Source organism: Haliotis cracherodii, unplaced genomic scaffold (genome assembly GCF_022045235.1).
Source record: "Haliotis cracherodii isolate W230 unplaced genomic scaffold, xgHalCrac1.p SCAF_5, whole genome shotgun sequence".
Taxonomy (NCBI): domain Eukaryota; kingdom Metazoa; phylum Mollusca; class Gastropoda; order Lepetellida; family Haliotidae; genus Haliotis; species Haliotis cracherodii.
The window spans coordinates 49,048,860-49,067,914 of record NW_027266308.1 but is presented as its reverse complement, the minus strand read 5'-3'; the positions used below and the strand labels follow the sequence as shown (position 1 = coordinate 49,067,914).

Genomic DNA, 19,055 nt, shown 5'->3' with positions numbered 1-19,055 from the left:
AATCACAATTTCGCTACTGGGATAGCCCAGGAATTCCAATATGGCCGCCCTTGATTTGTTGGGTCGGAGTCAAACCAAACATTGAAAAACAAGCACACTTAGCATACGATATACACCAGATTAAGGATGTCATTATACACAGGATTTGATTTGAAAAGCTATGGCTACAGTGTGACACCTAAATCAATGACAGCGGAGGACAGAAAATTGCTGTCTTCGGTTGGTATTCGGTTGTTCAGATTTCGATCATCACTCATCTGTCAAACCCCACCCTTGTCAATCACGAAGATGCAGTCGTGTCTTTGACATAATTTACATGGCAATACTTCACCATAGAATTTTACTTATTTTTGTGATTCCTTATTACGTACCTAAAATTGTGACATTTGCTAGAAACCCCGCTATTTATATCTTGTGACTAAAACGTAAATTAAGAAATATAGATCTATATCCACATGGTACAGACATTTTTTGTACCAATCAATTCGGTCAGGATCTAGCTTTTATGATAAAAAAACATGACAATTAGTGATGACATAACAGCTTTATGGCAGTAATTACTACTGATCTTCAATGAACTCTATCATGGTTGCAGAAGAGATCAAGTCTCCACCCATCGTCTGATCATGCTAATACACAACATGTACTTTTTCTCCGTTAAAACATGCATGGTGCCAGAGTTATCTCAACCGTTTGATGTGGGGTCAATATGGATACTTTTGAAGTAATGTCCACAAAGTTTCAAAGTTCAGTTTTGTGACCTACATATCACAAGTTGATAGTGACTGTCAGTCTGCCAGCTATGGTCTAGTTTTGCAGGTCTGAACTAGTAGTAGTAACTCAATGTTTTTGTCAAGGAGTTCTGTAGAGGTGTCATGATACGGTGGGGCCGCGATATAATACGCATCCAGATACTGTGGGTTCGATGCAATTCGTATCCTCATACTAGGGCTGGGACAAGTCCAGATTTACTACCCAGGTACCCACCCTCCTATTACGCGATCCTACCCGGGTACCCACTGTAGGTCTCAGGAGATGTTTCAAAATGTCCGATTGAGAACATTTTTAGCATAGCCCTGGCAAAACGTGTTTAGATACACATATTAAACAATCTGGTCATTCATACACTGAAGTTGAATTAAGTTAGATCTTTATTCAACCATATGGAAAATCAGAAGGAATGGGTGAATAGTCAGAAAGAAATGTGAACATTAGTGTAACCATAATTTTTGTCATTAAACAATATATCACATGACGAACCACGGGTCCAGGTAGTCCTGTGGGTACCCGGGTCGGGTTGGATACGGAGTAGGACCCAGGTACCTGTGTACCTGAGTAGTACCTGAGATACCTGTCCCAGCCGCCCCTCATACAGTACCTTTATTTCATAAGTTAATATTCTTTCTTGTTGCAGGTGACTCACAACCCTCAATCATTTGTTTTAAACTTTATGAGACCAAAGATGGGATTTTGTTGGGCAGAAACATGTAGGTTAGAGGGTACTGTGAATGTTATGCTATTTATAGCCAACTGGAAGATACTAGAGAATAGTGTAAGGTGGCTGTTGAGCAGTTTGGGTTTTTGTTTGCATGTTTTAACACCAATATAACTTGTAATATAGATATGTATCATAAATCAGGGGGTTGTAAATTGATGTAGTTGTATTGTTAGCCTTGTATTAGAATACTATACTGTCACACCATTACATTCCACCCTGTTGAGTTTATATGTTGAATAATTAAAGATGATATTCTTGTATGATCATTGATGTAATAACCTGTTTTCATTTTGGATGGTTAATAGGGGTTACGTTTCACAGCGGATTTAAACAAAATTTCAGATATGGTCAATTGGCATGTGAAACTTACAATGAACAAGCCATGATGTTGGAAGAATATTACTGATATTCTTGTCAAGTTCAAGTGCTTGAACACTTTTAATTTTTATGTACAATGTAAATGCTGATTTTATTGTTGTCCTTATTCCAAATATATCCTGTTGCGTAATTACATAAGTACACAGGTACATCATTTTTAAACTTATCCTGAATTACTCCATAATGCATTTACAGCTTACTTTCGATGAAACGAAGCTGTGTGAGGTCCAGCTGAAGAAAAAGTGGTTCCAACAGCACCCAAGTGAACACAGAAGTGATGACGTCATGTGTACTTCACATTACTGCTTGTCACCAGACAGACTTGTGGTATCAATAAATTGTCCAGCTTTTGGTCAAATCTGTGATCTTGTTTCTTGCATTTCTTCATGAATTATCTCCTTCCTGTGATGAGTGGAGCCTTTAGATTACATGTATTTGTGCAGTTGATTCTATATTTGTAGGTGAAGGTGACAACTTTGTTCTATACATGTTGTTTTTGTTTCAATCCGCCATTTTGAATTGCTGACATGTCTTGTATTTTCGAGGCATACGTTTTGTCTTTCAGCCTTGGCTTGGTATTATTATCTGCTAAATACATTAAGCCTCGAATTGGCTTTTACTTTCTGATTTAATTCTAATATTATTATCCCTTTGATTCTGAATTAAAAGTTAGTGGGGTTTTTTCCCCCGCCGTGCGAAAGCGCGGAGCGGGGGACATAGTATTCATGACCGTCCGTACGTCTGTCCGTACGTCCCACCTGTTTGTTGCCGCGATATCTCAAGAACTAATTGCTGGATTGTCTTCATATTTGGAACTATGGTGTATATACAGACACCACAGACACCAGTCGGTTTTGGTGACCTTGACCCCATTTTCAAGGTCACAGCAGGCAAATCTGCTTTTGGAGTTGGAAAACGGTGTTCCCGCAATATCTCAAGAACTAAACACTGGTTGTCTTCATATTTGGAACTATGGTGTATATACAGACTCCGCAGACACCAGTTGGTTTTGGTGACCTTGACCCCATTTTCAAGGTCACAGCAGGCAAATCTGCTTTTGGAGTTTGAAAACGGTGTTGCCACGACATCTCAAGAACTAATCGCTGGATTGTCTTCATATTTGGAACTATGGTGTATATACAAACACCGCAGACACCTGTCGGTTTTGGTGACCTTGACCCCATTTTCAAGGTCACAGCAGGCAAATCTGCTTTTGGAGTTGGAAAACGGTGTTGCCGCAATATCTCAAGAACTAATCGCTAGATTGTCTTCATATTTGGTACTATGGTGTATATACAGACTCCGCAGGCACCAGGCGATTTTGGTGACCTTAACTTAATTTTCAAGGTAACAGCAGGGAAATCTGTTATTCGAGATGGAAAACAGTTTTGCTGCGATATCTCAAGAACTAATTTCTGGATTCCTTCATGTTTGATGATATTGGGTTTTGGAGTTGGAAAACGGGTGTTGCCTCGATATATATGCCTTTCTTTTTTTTCTGTGTCATGTTGTTATGCATGTTATGTCTCTATATGAGCAGCCATGAGCCGATTTGATTTGCAGGAATTTGGGTAATTATTTCTAATGGTACGACAAATAGTTCCATGGAGGTATCTAACACAGAAAATAATATTATTCAAAAGGAATAAAATATTTGGAAAAAAAACACATATCGCATAAGGCGGCGGGGGACATTTCGTCACTTTGTGACAAATACTTGTAATTCTTATACTTTGGTGATCTAGGATCATTCTGACGTCAGCTTAAATTTTTTAATTTATACTTGCTTGTTGTATCCATTGCCGTGGTAAGAAATCTACCTAATACCCCCCCACTGACAGTGTCTTGATTGTACGCAGATATGTACTACGGATTTGAAGTGTGAATTATGTTCCCCTCTTACCAAATCAAGCTTTACCAGGTAACATCCGGTCTCCCATAGGTGCCTTGCTCAGAAGACCCTGCAGCACTCCAAGAGGATGTCGGTCTCCAGGAATCATTTCAGCTGGAGTCTGCAGTGATAACCTCCCAGCCACCTGTTGGGTTGGGCGCTACCCGTCTCTCTTGGGATGTCTGACTTCCCCCTCCCTCCTCCACTTACCTTTAGACCTTCTACTCCGGTTATGACATCTCAGGCTCCTCTGACAGCACCTCTACAGTCGTCTTCAGCGGCACCTCCATTTGCGCTTATGGGCACCACTACAAGATCTGAGCCTTGGGCACTTCTACAATACCTGCACCTCTGGGCTCCATGGCGACTCCTGTGCAACTGGCCACCTCAGAAATGCCTGCACATCCGTGCTTCACCATGATGCCTGCGCTGACCGTCCCGCCATGGCACCCATTTACCCACAGACCATGGCATCCTACATGGACCCATATTGGATGTATAGTTTTATGCAATCCATGTTCCAGCAGATGTTTGCACCTCAACTGTATCCAAAGTCTGCGCCTGCCTAGGCACCTCCAGCGCCACAGACAGCCATAGCACGGCTTGGGTACACCATCCTCGTCTCGGGCCCAGTCATCACATGGGTCAACATCACCAGGCTCTTCTTCCGGACAATTGTTAATTTGGTCGCATCCCACCTCTTTTCCGCCTGATTAAGACACTGGATGAGGACTTCACTCTCTGCAATGTTCAAGGCACCCAGATTCAAGAAAGACAACTTCCCCATTCATGCCTTTGAGGTGGTGGACCACGCTCATGTCCTAGACAAGGAATTTCATAGGATTATGGTGTCTTCACCCTTAAGATTCCTGATTCTCCAATCGCCTTCATCAAGACGGAGGTCAGGCATTAACTGAAACCCTTGTCAGCTTTGGCCTCCTCAGCTCGGGCCATTGACCATGACCTAGGCCAGGAGGGGTAGATAATGAATTTTTGGACAACCACAACTGGGAACTCCCACCCCAACTCCAGACCCATTTATTTTGAACATGCTACGCTACAGGTACTGCCTCAACCTGGCTGCGGACCTGCCATTGACCACAGCACCTCCACCATGGCTCTACCGGGATGTGAAGCCCATTTCTGGTGTCCTTCGCCGTGATATTGCTGGAATATTGCTAAAAGCATAAAACCATATTCACTCTACCCGAGAAAGCTGCATTCGTTTCTGGTGTCCAACATAGACATTCTGTTGCAAAAAGAGCCATAGAGATTGTGCACACCTCAACCATAACAGCAGGGTTCTACTCTCCCATCTTCCTTGTACCCAAGAAAGACTCCCAACAAGATGAGGATGATTAACAATAACTCCGTGTTCAACAAGCGCTACTTGTAGTGTCCACCATACTTCCACGTAACTACCTTGGGACTGCTCAGAACCAGAATCATCGCCTACGATTCCCTGATCCATCCCAGCGACCGGAAGTTCCTCGGGTTCCAGCTCAATTGTGTCCATTATCAATGTGCGTTCTTCTCATTTGGCATTTCAGTGGCTCCGTGGTTATTTACCCGCCTCACCAAGTCAGTAGCTGCCTACCTGCACCTGAGGGACTTTCGGTTCAAGTCGTTCATAGACAACTGTCTTCTGAACCATTCGACCCTGATCCTTCACCGGAATATTACAAGGCACTTTCTCCATCAACAGTGATGGTGAACGAGGAGAAATTGGAACTCATTCTATCTTGCCGACTCCAATTCATAGGAGGCCTATTCCAAACAGACCTGGATCTCCTAACAGTACCATGTGACAGATGGCTCAAGATTCTGCACCATCTGTTGCCTGCCCTTCAGAAACCTCTCACACTTCACCAGTTGCAGGACCAGGGCCTCGTTCCACAAAGCGAACGTAGCGCTACGACTGTCGTAAGCTAATGTTAAAGTATGGGAGTTACGATCACCTTAGCGCTACGATCGCTTTGTGGAACGGGGCCCAGGACCTGAGGCTCAGAGGTCGATATACCTATCCCAATCCCACAGTTCCTGGCGCCATACATCAGACGTGAAGACCCCTTCGTATCCTTTTTCTACCGCCTCAGGAGTCATCTCATCTGGTGGATGGTAGAGTTGAATGTCTTTGGAGGTGTTTTCTTAACAGAGTTGTCCATAGTGTCACACCTGTTCATAGTTGCCTCTCTACAGGGTTGAGGTACTCATCAAGAGGACCACAGGATCTCATGGCTGTGGTCCAATGCACAGCGCACATGGCATATCAACATCCTGGAGTTGGAGGCGCTTCTCTTGGCGATATCACACTAGCAGGAGCGCCTCCGGTACACACAACTTGCCATCTCCACTGACCACATCACAGTGGTTTGGTACCTGTGCAACCAAGGGACAACACACTCATACTCCCTCCTTCAGCAAATGTTCCGGTTCTTTCATCTGGTGGATTATCTTGGCCTGCGCTTTCTGGTCCAGCATGTCTCCAGATGTAAAAACATACTGGCAGACGCTCTATCCAGGCCAGAGAGGGTGGCTCCCACAGTATGGAAGCTCCATCCTGAGGCTTTTCACCTCATGTGTCAGCACCTCGGTCATACCAACATTGACCTTTTTGCCACTTGCCAGAACTAACAGATACAGACTTATGTCTCCCCGATTCCAGATCCACAGACATGGGCGGTCAACGCATTCAGCATCCCTTGGTAAGTACTTAGAGCATATGCATACCCCTCTACTACTTCCTATGGTGATGCAGAAAATCAGGGCAACCAAGAGACTCGCTCTGATTTTGATCGCACCTTTGTGGCCGGCAAGAGGGTGGTTCATAAACTTCAGAAGTCCTGTAGGAAGGTTCCACTAGCTCCACCAGGGTGGCCAAACCTACTCATCTATTCATACAGCAGGTTACCAAACCCAACCAACGCCAAGCAGGTTTCATCTGCACACCTGGTTCATCCTAAGAGAGCTCAAGACACAAAAGGCTATTTGGCAGAGGCAGCTACAGCCATTGCTATGACACACAGACCCTCGACCCGAGGCCTTTATGATGATAAGTGGCCGTCCTATGAAACCTTTGCTAGAAGGATCAGGACCCCACTGCAGCGTCACCTCAATTTTATCTCCTTTATCTGCGTACCAAGCGTCACCTAAAGGGAGGTACCATCACGACAGATCTGGTGGCTCTCCATTCGGTGTTGACAGTTCAGAAGATGACCAAGATCCCGGAACTGCAGTCCCTCCTATGCTCCTTCCATCTTGAGGGCCAAGTCTTGCCCTCCCTCATGGGATTTAAAGGTGGTACTTTGGTGTTTACGTGGTTCTCCGTTTTAGCATCTCCATGTAACATCTTTTTATAACCTCATCAAAAAGACAATCCTCCTCTTGACTCAAGGGTTAAGGGAGATTCACACGCTCGATATTACCCCTGTACGCTTTGAGCGTGGTACGCACAGAGCTGTTCACCTCGGGCTGTGCTGAGACTTTATTGCCAAGAATCAACTACCAGAAAAGCCTAACCGATCCTTCGCCATCCCACCTCTCTCCTTGATTGTGGGCGCTGAAAATTATAAGGAACTCCTACTGTGACCTGTGCATGCACTGTGAGTTTCATCCATCGCTCGGAAACGTCTGTTTATTCCCGTCCTCATGAGATCTGGGTGGTGGCTCTGGATAGTTGCTGCTCTTCATAGTTTTGGCCCTTTATTGGTAGCTCAGCAAGTCACCAATCCTCGTCGCAATTAAGAGCTCATCTTGTCCAGAGCCAGCCTTACCCAGTGTTCGCATGCCCGACAGGGTCGTTTTTCTGCTACCTAGCAGTTGGCTTGGTAAACCAGTTTCTAGAATTTAGCCCACACTTTTTGTTCTTGCTGTATTTTACTGGGACATCCCCATACTCCCATACCTTCCATGGACAGGATTGGTCGAGTAGTTGCAGATCTGCGCAAGTTAAGCACTCAACAACTACTGCGAACTACTTGAGAGTTTTGGTTACTGAGGACCACATGTGAAGGTATGCCCTCCACTGTTCCATCCGATTCAGATGCATTAAAGAGTAATGCTGGATAAGTTAAAACATGTCGTAAAATCTAATTATTGTTTACATTTGTAAACCTATCCGCATTACTACGTCTAAGGGCCCATCCGCAGCAGACCTACCTCCCCACAATCTCGTCAGATGTCATGTAAAGGTCATGTAAGCAGTAAAGGTGAACTATATGTGACGTCATCACTTCCGTGGTCACATGGGTCCTGATTCACACTAGTTGGAACCACTTTTTCTTCAGCTGGATCTCAACCATCCTTGTTTCTGTGAAAAGTTAGCAGTAAATGCATTAAGCAGTAATACAGAATATGTATACAAACCGAAAAAATATTTAGATTTGACTAAATTTGCAATATTGTTTCTTTTCCATTCACCATTAATATAGCCAGTAGATATTATAAAAGTGATTTCATTAGAAACAGTTTCTGACTTTCAAATCATGTCTGACTAAAGATAACTTCACTTCAATAAGTATACAAATGTTGAAAATTAAGGTGATGGAGGGGGTAGGGGGTCCTTGAGTGATTTGCTGTGTTATAACATTGTGACCCTACATCTTTCCTTCTCTTGAATTATTGAAACACTGAATACTATACGTCTCTCATTACCATGTTGACAGGTATTTCATGACTGTGACTCAAACAACAAGGGGTACCTGACGAGGGAAGACATCAAGATCGCTGTTGTTTCACTGTACGGGTACAAGCCATCAAAGGTACACATATACTTGTTGCAGTAACTTGAACACATCCTCCATTTTCCAGGGTGTTATGTCTCATGGTCGTAAAACATCGTAGGGAGAATAAACCATGAGGGGCACAGACTTGTGTTGTTTATTCTCCATGCACTGTTTTATTGTTAAATAAACAACGACCGCAAGTCGTTTATTTTTTATATGAGATATCAACACCATGTACAGGCACTTTAATCATGTTGATAAAATGTACCTGGTACAAGCTTTAAAAATATTTACCCAAAGTTTGATAATGATACTGAATAGAATCCGACCTTTGAAATGTTGGATAAGTTCATTTTATGAACAGGTAGGCTAAGTTGGGTATTTCCCACATAATCTCACAATCCCCATGTCGATTAATGTACCTTTTCTCCTAATACCGATTGTCATATCTCTCCCACTTTTGGATGTGATAATTTGGTCACTGCATTTATCTATATAGCGTGGCTACTTTTATTGGGAACAACTTACAAGACACTTCTCTCTCAAAAATAACGTCATCCAATATACGACGTCATCAAGTTGAAAGCGCATGTTCAAATCTCCAGAAATTACATCATGATAGAACAATGTTTTATCGTGAAAAAAAACACGCTTCGTTCTTCATTGTTCTTTGCATTTTATCGCATAGCTATCTTACATATCATGATAAATACTAAGGGAGAAACAATGAACCAAAACTGCTGCACAGCATTATGTGGCCTTCAATACAGTACATGCGGGTCTGTATTGCGATTATGACAATATAAAACACATCTTCGCCATTGTCACACAAACATTGACATTAGCAGTGCCATGCAGAATGCAACAAAACCAAGTTTTGATTCTTCACCTTCTACATGTAGTCGGCAAACATCTTGAAGACATGTTTAGGTCTAATATACTGTCCATGTCGCCCAACCACAAGAACTAGAGATTATTATATGAGCATGTGTGTCATACTGATTTTACGAAAAAAGTGTCAGAATTCTTCTATTTCCCGAGCAAGAGTGAGGGTAATACATTAATTCTTACATAATTTTTGTAAAATCAGTTTGACACACATGCGAGTGTGATCATATCTTTATTACCCATTATTTAGTCATCCTTTCAAACATTGAACTGATCATGACCACGTCTTAGAAAAGCACAATTGCAGAAGACGTCAACCTTCTTCATTCCTAGTGTGACGTCATTCTGACTTTAAGTTACAATAAAATTAGATAGACGTCAATAATGATGTCCGGATGACGTAGCAACGCACTGGTGCATATGAAGGGATACTTGCACTAGTGCACATACAATTTTTATGAACTTTTATGGGTAATAAATATACTTTATAGCACTTGATATGGGGCCATGTGAAGATGTCACAAATGCATTAGTGTTGAATGTACCATTTCAAGAGATTAATACCTCAAACAATAGATATGTCAACATACAAAGTTTGGACTAAGACACAGGAAGTATTACCAATCTCATTAAATCTCAGACCTTAGTTCTCGCTACCGCTAAACAAAGATCTGAAGACATCCCATAAGGGGTCACGTCAGAACGACCTTTTATCCGACCAATCAGTGCGTTGCTTACCAGATTATAAAAGTGACAGTCGGAATGTGATTTCTAATCATGCAATCTCGAAAACTTTATTATGGGGTATTCCGAACGATAGTTACGGGTTTAAGGACTGAATCCTTACAATCTAGACCATTCAAGAATGTTTTTTGTTCAGGTTTCAAATTTGTAATCGAGAATTTGTCAAAATATGTTTCGAAGCGTAGTCGCCAATTTGAAATTTGTGCCGTAAAGCACGAGAAAGCTGCCTTCTGACTGGTCATTCCATTGGTCGGTCAAAGTTCGCACAAGGTCGGTCTGACGTGACCCGTAATGGGATGTCCTCAGATTTTTGTTTAGCGGTAGCGAGAACTAAGATCTGATTTTAATGAGATTGGAAGTATTACTTACAATGCCTGAAAGTGAAAACAAATATAGGGAACCGTTAAACTTTTTTAAAAATATATCCTGTTTACTTTGTACTTGCTTAAAAATAACCCAATTTGCTACCATAGCTTTGTTTTGAACCGTATTCAACAGTCAACCCACTAAAATTAGCCATCCAATTATGCTAAGCAAGAAAAATCCAGAGTGAAGTAATGATGAGGTGTTGTGAGGTGAAATGGTGTTTAACGTTGCGTCCAAGATTATTGCACTTACCAGTATATATATAGCGACGTGCAAGCACGTGTGTGTGTGTGTGGCTGCTTGTACTAGTCCGGACTGATGCCGATTTATAGTGCTAACTCACAGAGATACCATGCCGCATTTTAAAATGAATACCTCACTCAGACACAGTATACTGACTGCCAAGCCGACCAGTCCTTGTTTTAGCCCCTTAATGTTGAGTGCTAGACAGGGTAACAACAAGTACCATCTTTTAATGTCTTTTGGTATGATGTGGCCGGGTATCGAATCCCTGACCTTCCGCTCTCCCGGCGGATGCTGTACCATTTGGGAGTGAGTGAGTAAGTATGGTTTTACCCCGCCTTTAGCAATATTCCAGCAATATCACGGCAGGGGACACCAGAAATGGGCTTCACACATTGTACCCATGTCGGGAATCGAACCCGGGTCTTCGGCGTGACAAGCGAACGCTTTAACCACAAGGCTACCCGCCGCCCGCTCTACCATTGGACCACGGAGGCGGTCCCTAATGATAAGAGAGATGAAGATAGGGATGAAATTTCTGTGATGAAGGGTTGATGACAAATGAGCCCAAGTTATTTATCATTATAGAAGAATCATAGTAACACTGAATCAATTCACCTGCACACGACAATATTAAATAATAATAAGCCTTATTTTGTATTTTTGGTAGCCATAATGAATCCTTATGTGTAAACAGAAAATATTTATTTTGAAGTAAATCATACATTCCCACTCTTCTATTTCTTTAGTATGAAGTAAATCAACTTTTGGACAAATATGGAGAATCTCTGCAAGACGATGTTAAAGGTATGAGCAGATGAAATCATTATTCTTTTGTAATCATGTTGAATTATGTTTTTAACTTTTGGTATCAGAATTTGTTCATTATCCAAGTGCAATTTATCCAGAAGTTAAGATAACCAATTACAGAAAATATCTCTTTGAAGATCTATTCTTATGGTAACTTGATTTATAGATCAACCCAACATTTCATGAATTTCTTTTTTGTCCTGCTTGGCCAGCCTCTTGTTAATTTCCATCATTTGATGGAGGTGAATATGAGAAGGGAAGTAACCCTTTGATGTTTACTTGCCATACTGTTTGACTTATTTCCCAAGAAACCACTTGCCTGACAGGGTAGGGTTGCTTGGTACCATTGTACTGCATATTAGGGCCCCTAGAGAAAGATACACTTATACACGTGTTCTTTCCCATTCCAATATCATCAAAAATCAAATCTTTTACTTCGATATAAGGGCTCTCTGCATGACGATCAAAAGAACTTTAACAACTGACCCTATGGTTTTAGACCTGTTTATCAAGTGATGATAGAACTAATTTTTTACTAATTTGTTATGTAGCTTTTACTTGTGTAGAGTCAGCATTACTGTTACACATTTTATCCATGAACTGATTTTCTTATTCAGTGTTGACATTGGCCAAGTTCATAGATGCCATGGCACCAAAACTGAGCACTCAAGATGAAAATGAAGAAATCAGACAGACATTCCTGGCCTTCGACACGCAATGTAGGTTGATGTCAGTAGTAGAGGAAGGACAGTGGTTGTCATGGTGAAATTTGTGATGCATTGTAGATGGGCAATAAAATCTTTGGACCTTATGATGAGAGGAGTGGGCAGTGGTAGATATGGACCTTATGATGAGAGGAGTGGGCAGTGGTAGATATGGACTTTATTGCTGGAGGAGTGGACAGTGGTAGATATGGACCTTATGATGAGAGGAGTGGACAGTGGTAGATATGGACTTTATTGCTGGAGGAGTGGGCAGTGGTAGATATGGACCATATGGTGGGCAGTGGTAGATGTGGACTATATGGTGAGAGGAGTGGGCAGTGATAGATATGGACTTTATTGCTGGAGGAGTGGGCAGTGGTAGATATGGACCATATGGTGGGCAGTGGTAGATATGGACTATATGGTGAGAGGAGTGGGCAGTGGTAGATATGGACTTTATTGCTGGAGGAGTGGGCAGTGGTAGATGTGGACTTTATTGCTGGAGGAAGGGGCAGTGGTAGATATGGACTTTATTGCTGGAGGAGTGGGCAGTGGTAGATGTGGACTTTATTGCTGGAGGAGTGGGCAGTGGTAGATATGGACTTTATTGCTGGAGGAGTGGGCAGTGGTAGATATGGACTTTATTGCTGGAGGAGTGGGCAGTGGTAGATATGGACTTTATAGCTGGAGGAGTGGGCAGTGGTAGATATGGACTTTATTGCTGGAGGAGTGGGCAGTGGTAGATGTGGACTATATGGTGAGAGGAATGGGCAGTGGTAGATATGGACTTTATTGCTGGAGGATTTGGCAGTGGTAGATATGGACTATGTGCTGGTCAGTGGTAGATATGGACTCTATGGTGGGAGGGATGGGCAGTGGGAGATGTGGACCATATGGTTGGAGGCATTGGCAGCAGTAGATATGGACTATATGGTGGGAGGGAAAGTGGTAGATATGGACTGTATTGTATGAGGGGTGGGCAGGGGTAGATATGCACCATATGGTGGGAGGCGGGTTAAGAGGTAAACATTCTCTCTGTGATGGCAAGATGATCATGAATGACACCAACATGATGGGAAGTAGGCAGTGTATAAGGGCACCTTGCTGTGTTTCTAACATGTATCAGCGTTGTTTTATGTTGGTGGGATGTGAGTATGATGAAAGTATAACCCTTATGGTCTTGCTAACTTCAGGTCGAGGGTTCCTAACTGTTGAGGATCTGAAGAAGACCTTCGGCCAGGTCGCTCCCCACCTTCCGATACACGCAGTTGCAGCAGCCTTCAAGTAAGTCATCACTCCTGCTGACTATTATCAACTGCAAACCAGTTCTCTCCATGTAGGGGGAGCACTGGTGGCCTTGCAGTCAGTGATGCCATAATTTCCTTCCATAGTTATTGCAATTGCAAAGCTTCCCTCCCTAGTCACATCTATAGACTTGAAGATTCCCCACACTGGTACAATGTGGAGGCCATTGCAGGTGTGCCCTGACATGGCTTGCATAATGCTGTACGCAGCACACCTACTCACTACTATGCTAAACCTTTATTATTGAACCATGGAATGTCACAAACTCTGTGTCAATCAGCATGTGTTGTGTTGCGTTGTGTTGCAGGGAGCTGGACAGGGATGGTGATGGCAGAATCAGCTACAGGGACTTCGACTTTATGATGAAATACGGCAAAGACAGTTGATACAGAAACATTTTCCAAACAACTTTTGTGATATGCCTGAACATATACTTTATTCATTTTGTATTTATTTTTACTGCACAAATAAATTTCGAGAGATGTGTGCTTGTTTGTTCTGTCTGATTCTTTTTCAAAATATCAAGACTTTGTTCTACCAAGAGTTGCATCCCTTAGCAGTGCCAGGATGAGATGATCCTGGTTTGAATCACAGTTATGATACACCTGTCCATCCTCATGCTAATGTATTGAATGGGATCTTTACTAAATTGCATTAAGCCACATGCTACTTTCATCTTTCAATGTTCATGAATGTCCAGAGTGATAGCCCTTGCATTACAATCAGATATGCTTGTTGGGTTTGCTAAACTGCATTTGGTGTTCAGTGTTCAGTTTTGAGAGAATACAATATTATCATTGTAATAATAATAAAATGGTTGACTGTGGATGTTTGAGACAGTCCCTTATAAAAGTCACATACAATGCCTTAATCTGTCATACAGACCCTGAAAGACATATATCCAATACAGCCCATGTAAGTCTACATTACTGCAGTTTCTTAAAATGAAGAGAGCCTCTGCTCCTTTCATGTTTTGTTAAATAATTTAACAACAGTTGGTTTTTTTAAATATGTTCATTTCAGAGACCAGATTTTAGCCTAGCAACGCCTGTCCAATAGGAGGACACCAAGTGATGGCCACAGATCACCTATAGATTCCGGGGTAGAAGAGGTCTTCAGCAACCCATGCTTGCCGTAAAAGGTGACTATGCTTGTCTTAAAAGGCGACTAACGGGATCGGGTGGTCAGGCGCGCTGACTTAGTTGATGCATGTCATTGATCCCAATTGCGTTGATCGATGCTCATGATATTAATCACTGGATTGTCTGGTCAAGACTCGATTATTTACAGACCGCTGTCATATAGCTGGAATATTGCTGAGGGCGGTGTTAAACAAAAACCAAGCCAACCAACTATGCAACATCTGCATGCATGAGACTTATTGTCTGAATACTGTTATTTTACAAGCACAGGTGGCCCAGTTGTCCTGTCCAACTATCATGTGTGTCACACTGGGCTCCCACATGGAGCTGACCCAGTGTCATGCATGAACTACAGTTCAAAATAGCCTTAAAGGCAACTCATTATGTCACTACTGTGGTCAACATTAAACACCAACCAACTAAACTGTGACAAAAATGAAAGACTGTGAAGCAATTATCACCATGTGTTGTGTATAACTTATATGTACATTACTAACATGCATGAGTAATGTGTGGCATGGTTCAGGTTCGACAGTTTGGAAAGACACAGCAGGAGGTTTTCTTTTATCAAACTTAAAAACAACTATATACGCTAAGGAACTGGTCATTTATTATATGGGAGTGATAAATATGGACCATATGGTAGGAGAGTTGGGCAGTGGTAGATATGGACAGTATGGTGGGAGGCGGGTTGAGAGGAGCTTGGAAATACAAAACCTCTATTACATCCTTGGGATAAATCCTGTATTTTGGCTGTCATCACACAATACAAATCTTTAGATTTCCAACAGAAGTCCTCCTCACTGACAACTATCCATAACTGTACACTTAAAAAAAAGGTTTGAGGTATTCGGAAAAAACCTAAAATTTCTAAAATTACTTTCTGGTAATAGTTGTATGATAATAATGAACGAATAGGGGGAAACATTATAATCGGTAGTGAAGCATGACAGTAGATGTTATGACCACCAACAATCTTGAAGGAAGATAGGGATAAAATGGGAAATGTCATAGTTGAATTTTTTGGTTCAGTAGTGCGTAATACCGCCACGATTTGTCAAAACATTCATTCACTCGACCAGGCTTTCTGCCTATGAGTCTTCCAATGGTGATTTGAGGGAGTCTGCCCCACTCCTCTTACAGACCCTGGTCAAGTTCAGCCAGGTGGTTGGTGGCCTATGACGTTGACGCACGTCTCCCTATCATGTCCCAGGCGTGTTAATGGGAGGGGGGAATGTTGTGCTGCTGGAAGTGAGCATTGACGATTCGAGCACGTTGAGTGTGGACGTGGTCATTCTGAAAGACAAAACGTCAACCAAAATGCCTTGCAAACGGGACAACTGAGGGTTTACAGTAAGGGCCATTGGATATTTAGCAGGGGGGAGGGGCGGGTTTGGGGGGAACAGTCATCTTTTTTTCTTCATTTTTAGGGGCTGAAATATTTTTTTCTTCTCACGTCTACTGGAGGAATGCACTTTTCAAATACAAACATAATGTGGATGATGGACATAAGTAGCATACCTTTGGATGTAAACTGACGAAATAAAGAAACGTTACTCAGCTGAAAGTTGGACAATTTGGGTCCAAGTCCCAATAGTGTTACAAAATGGTTGAGAAAATCAATCCCACATACACAACCACAACCAGTTTGCTGAGTAATGCATGTGCTACATTACCCAGATCAGTGTAACGTGAGTTCAAAGTGAAACTTTTGCTGCACTTGCACCATGCCAGCCTACAAGAGATATGGATATAATAGGAACGTTGTACTTCATCGTCAATGTTGTTGGTGAGGAGACGGCCTTCCCAATGCCACGACTATCCATGCACCATAACAATACCCCTGAACGTCGTGGAGCTTTTGTCCCCAAAAGCAATAATTAAATATTGAAAGTCCAAGTACACAGTAAAATGCATTTTCCAATCGCAAAGATTTGTTTTTACCTCAGATTGGTCAGAATTAGGACACACTCACTCACATCATTACAAAATTCGACTCACTTTCTATATGCAAAACGCACCCATTAGGAAATAATGTTACAATGTGCAAGAAATGTTTGAAGCCGATATGATTCAGCCCAGTTCTGAATGGCACTTTCATTGTCATGGTTAAAAAACGTGACAGATCTCACCGCTGTGCCGTAGATTATTGACGCCTCAATGCAGTTACCAAACCTATGTTTTTCCCTCTTTTAGTGGCTTTTGGCAAATACCACTTTTTTCCAGATGCAAAACACAAGTCTTCCTAAATTACACATGAACGTGTTTTTGGATTGAATCACCTCCCTTTCGGCCACACAAATGCTCCTATATATGGCATTTCTGCAAATCATTTCAGAGGCAATAAAGAAATGAATTCGTGTTAACGTTTTTGGAACATTTGAGTCACCTCAAGGCTGTATTCCAAAAGATCAAAGAAGCAGGACTCACTCTAAAACCAAGCAAATGTAAATTTACGACAAAACTAGTCACCTACTTAGGGTATATCTTCAGCCTAGATGGCATCCATGTCATCCTTCAAAAATAGATTCAGTCACACAGATCCCACCCTCTAAAAATGTCCAAGGCGTGTTTCATTTCTTTTCCTATCATCACAAAGTTGTAGCAAACCTTTCTGGCATCGGCTCCCCTCTATACAACCTTCTGAAATGAGACACATCTTTCGAATAGTCCAACAATTGCCAACAGGCATTCAAAAAGCTAAAGCAAGGCCTTACAACAGCCCCCAACAGCATATCTGGACCAAAACAAACCCTTCATCCTCACAACTGATGCATCTAAAACTGCAATAGGGTACATTTTAGGCCAACTTAATTCTCATGGAGTAACTTGGAATGATGTTTTTAATTCATGTCTTTTGACCATACAAGTATCTTCCTATTCTGTTTTTAGGAAGAAACAATGTTGATTGGTAACGTTTCTTTTGCTCATCAGTTTCCAAGTAAGGGTATAATATGCTTAATGGTCATTTGCCATCACAGTCAACAACTGTTATGGCCTCTTGAAATGGAATATTTTAAATGATTATTAATAATAAAAAAGGGTTACAAGCATACTGTCTCTCATAGTCATGCCTCTGTCGAAGATTATGGGTTTGTTCACGAAATAATCTGTATTGATAAGAATGTCCATATTGTTGTCGAGACTATATGATGGTGGTCTGTAAATAATCGAGTCTGGACCAGACAATCCAGTAATTAATATCATGAGCATCGATCCTCGCAATTGGGATCCCGTGAGTGTAGTTTTACGCCGCATTTAGCAATATTCCAGCAATTCCATGGCGGGGTACACCAGAAATGGGCTTTACACATTGTACCAATGTCGGGAATCGAACCCAGGTCTTCAGCCTGACGAATGAACCCTTTAACCACTTGGCTAGCCGACCGGCCCTTGTGCTGGCGATTTGGTGCCTCACTCTGGCAGTGTGGGTTCAACTCAACCCAAAAAGGTACGAGAATCTGTACTTTACAAAGAAAGTGTTATCCCAAATATAACATTTGTTACATGATCTACTGAAAACAGAAGCGGCATCTTCAGGGTGAAAGGTATCTCCAATCGATTACCGTATACCTTAAACGGGCTTCATATAAATGTAAAGTGACTTAGTGACTTGTCGTAAGAGGTGACTAACGGGATCGGGTGGTCAGACTCGCTGACTTTGTTGAATCGATTGAATTGCGTGGATCGATTTCATGATATCAATCACTGGCATGTCTGGTCCAGACTCGATTGTTTACAGACCGCCGTCATATAGCTGGAATATTATTGAGTGCGGCGTAAAACAACAAACCAACTTTACATAAATGTGGTTGTAATTGACATAGATAGGCATTTGTGGGGCGCTTCAATTTCGCATTCGCTACGACCTATGGATTCTTCCAACGTGTCAGGAGTATGCATGGACAGGTCATGTGGCTGTGCTACACACAAAAAGTCCACATGCAGGTAACTGCGCTTTGTTCCCCACGTGCAGGCAATGTCGTGTATGATGGGCGTGATTTTCATGTACACGTGCACGGGAGACTGTGTCTCCCTTAAAACGACAAAAATAACCAAGTCATGGTAACAGTTTCACCCGGTTCATTTTGACATGGTTATACATAAAACCACTTGAAAGTTAGTTTGTTTGAGTTTGTTTGGTTTGTTTGTTTGTTTGTTGTTTAACGCCGCACTGATGGCGGTCTGTAAATAATGGAGTCTGGACCAGACAATCCTGTGATTGACATCATGAGCATCGATCCACGCAATTGGGATCGATGACATGCGTCAACCAAGTCAGCAAGACTTGCCACCCTATCCCGTTAGTCGCCCTTTACGGCAAGTATATGGGTTGCTGAAGTCCTATTCTATATCCCGGAT

At 42.1% G+C, this 19,055-nt stretch overlaps 1 protein-coding gene across 1 annotated transcript; it reads left to right on the top strand.

Moving 5' to 3' along the window:
• Window positions 1-31: 31 nt before the first annotated feature.
• LOC139443906 (EF-hand calcium-binding domain-containing protein 11-like) lies at window positions 32-14,024 on the top strand. The gene is made up of 6 exons (XM_071224797.1): window positions 32-219; window positions 8,432-8,527; window positions 11,482-11,539; window positions 12,160-12,261; window positions 13,440-13,530; window positions 13,859-14,024. Exons 1-6 carry the CDS (start codon window positions 127-129, stop codon window positions 13,935-13,937), a joined length of 519 nt encoding a protein of 172 aa, XP_071080898.1. The 5' UTR covers window positions 32-126; the 3' UTR covers window positions 13,938-14,024.
• The last annotated feature ends 5,031 nt before the right edge of the window (window positions 14,025-19,055 follow it).

Bases quoted from the DNA above. Each gene is read 5' to 3' on its own strand.
- LOC139443906 (XM_071224797.1), top strand. From the start codon at position 127: ATGTCATTATACACAGGATTTGATTTGAAAAGCTATGGCTACAGTGTG. The intron at 12,262-13,439 runs GTAGGTTGATGT...TGCTAACTTCAG, and splicing joins CCTGGCCTTCGACACGCAAT to GTCGAGGGTTCCTAACTGTT. The intron at 13,531-13,858 runs GTAAGTCATCAC...GTTGTGTTGCAG, and splicing joins GCAGTTGCAGCAGCCTTCAA to GGAGCTGGACAGGGATGGTG.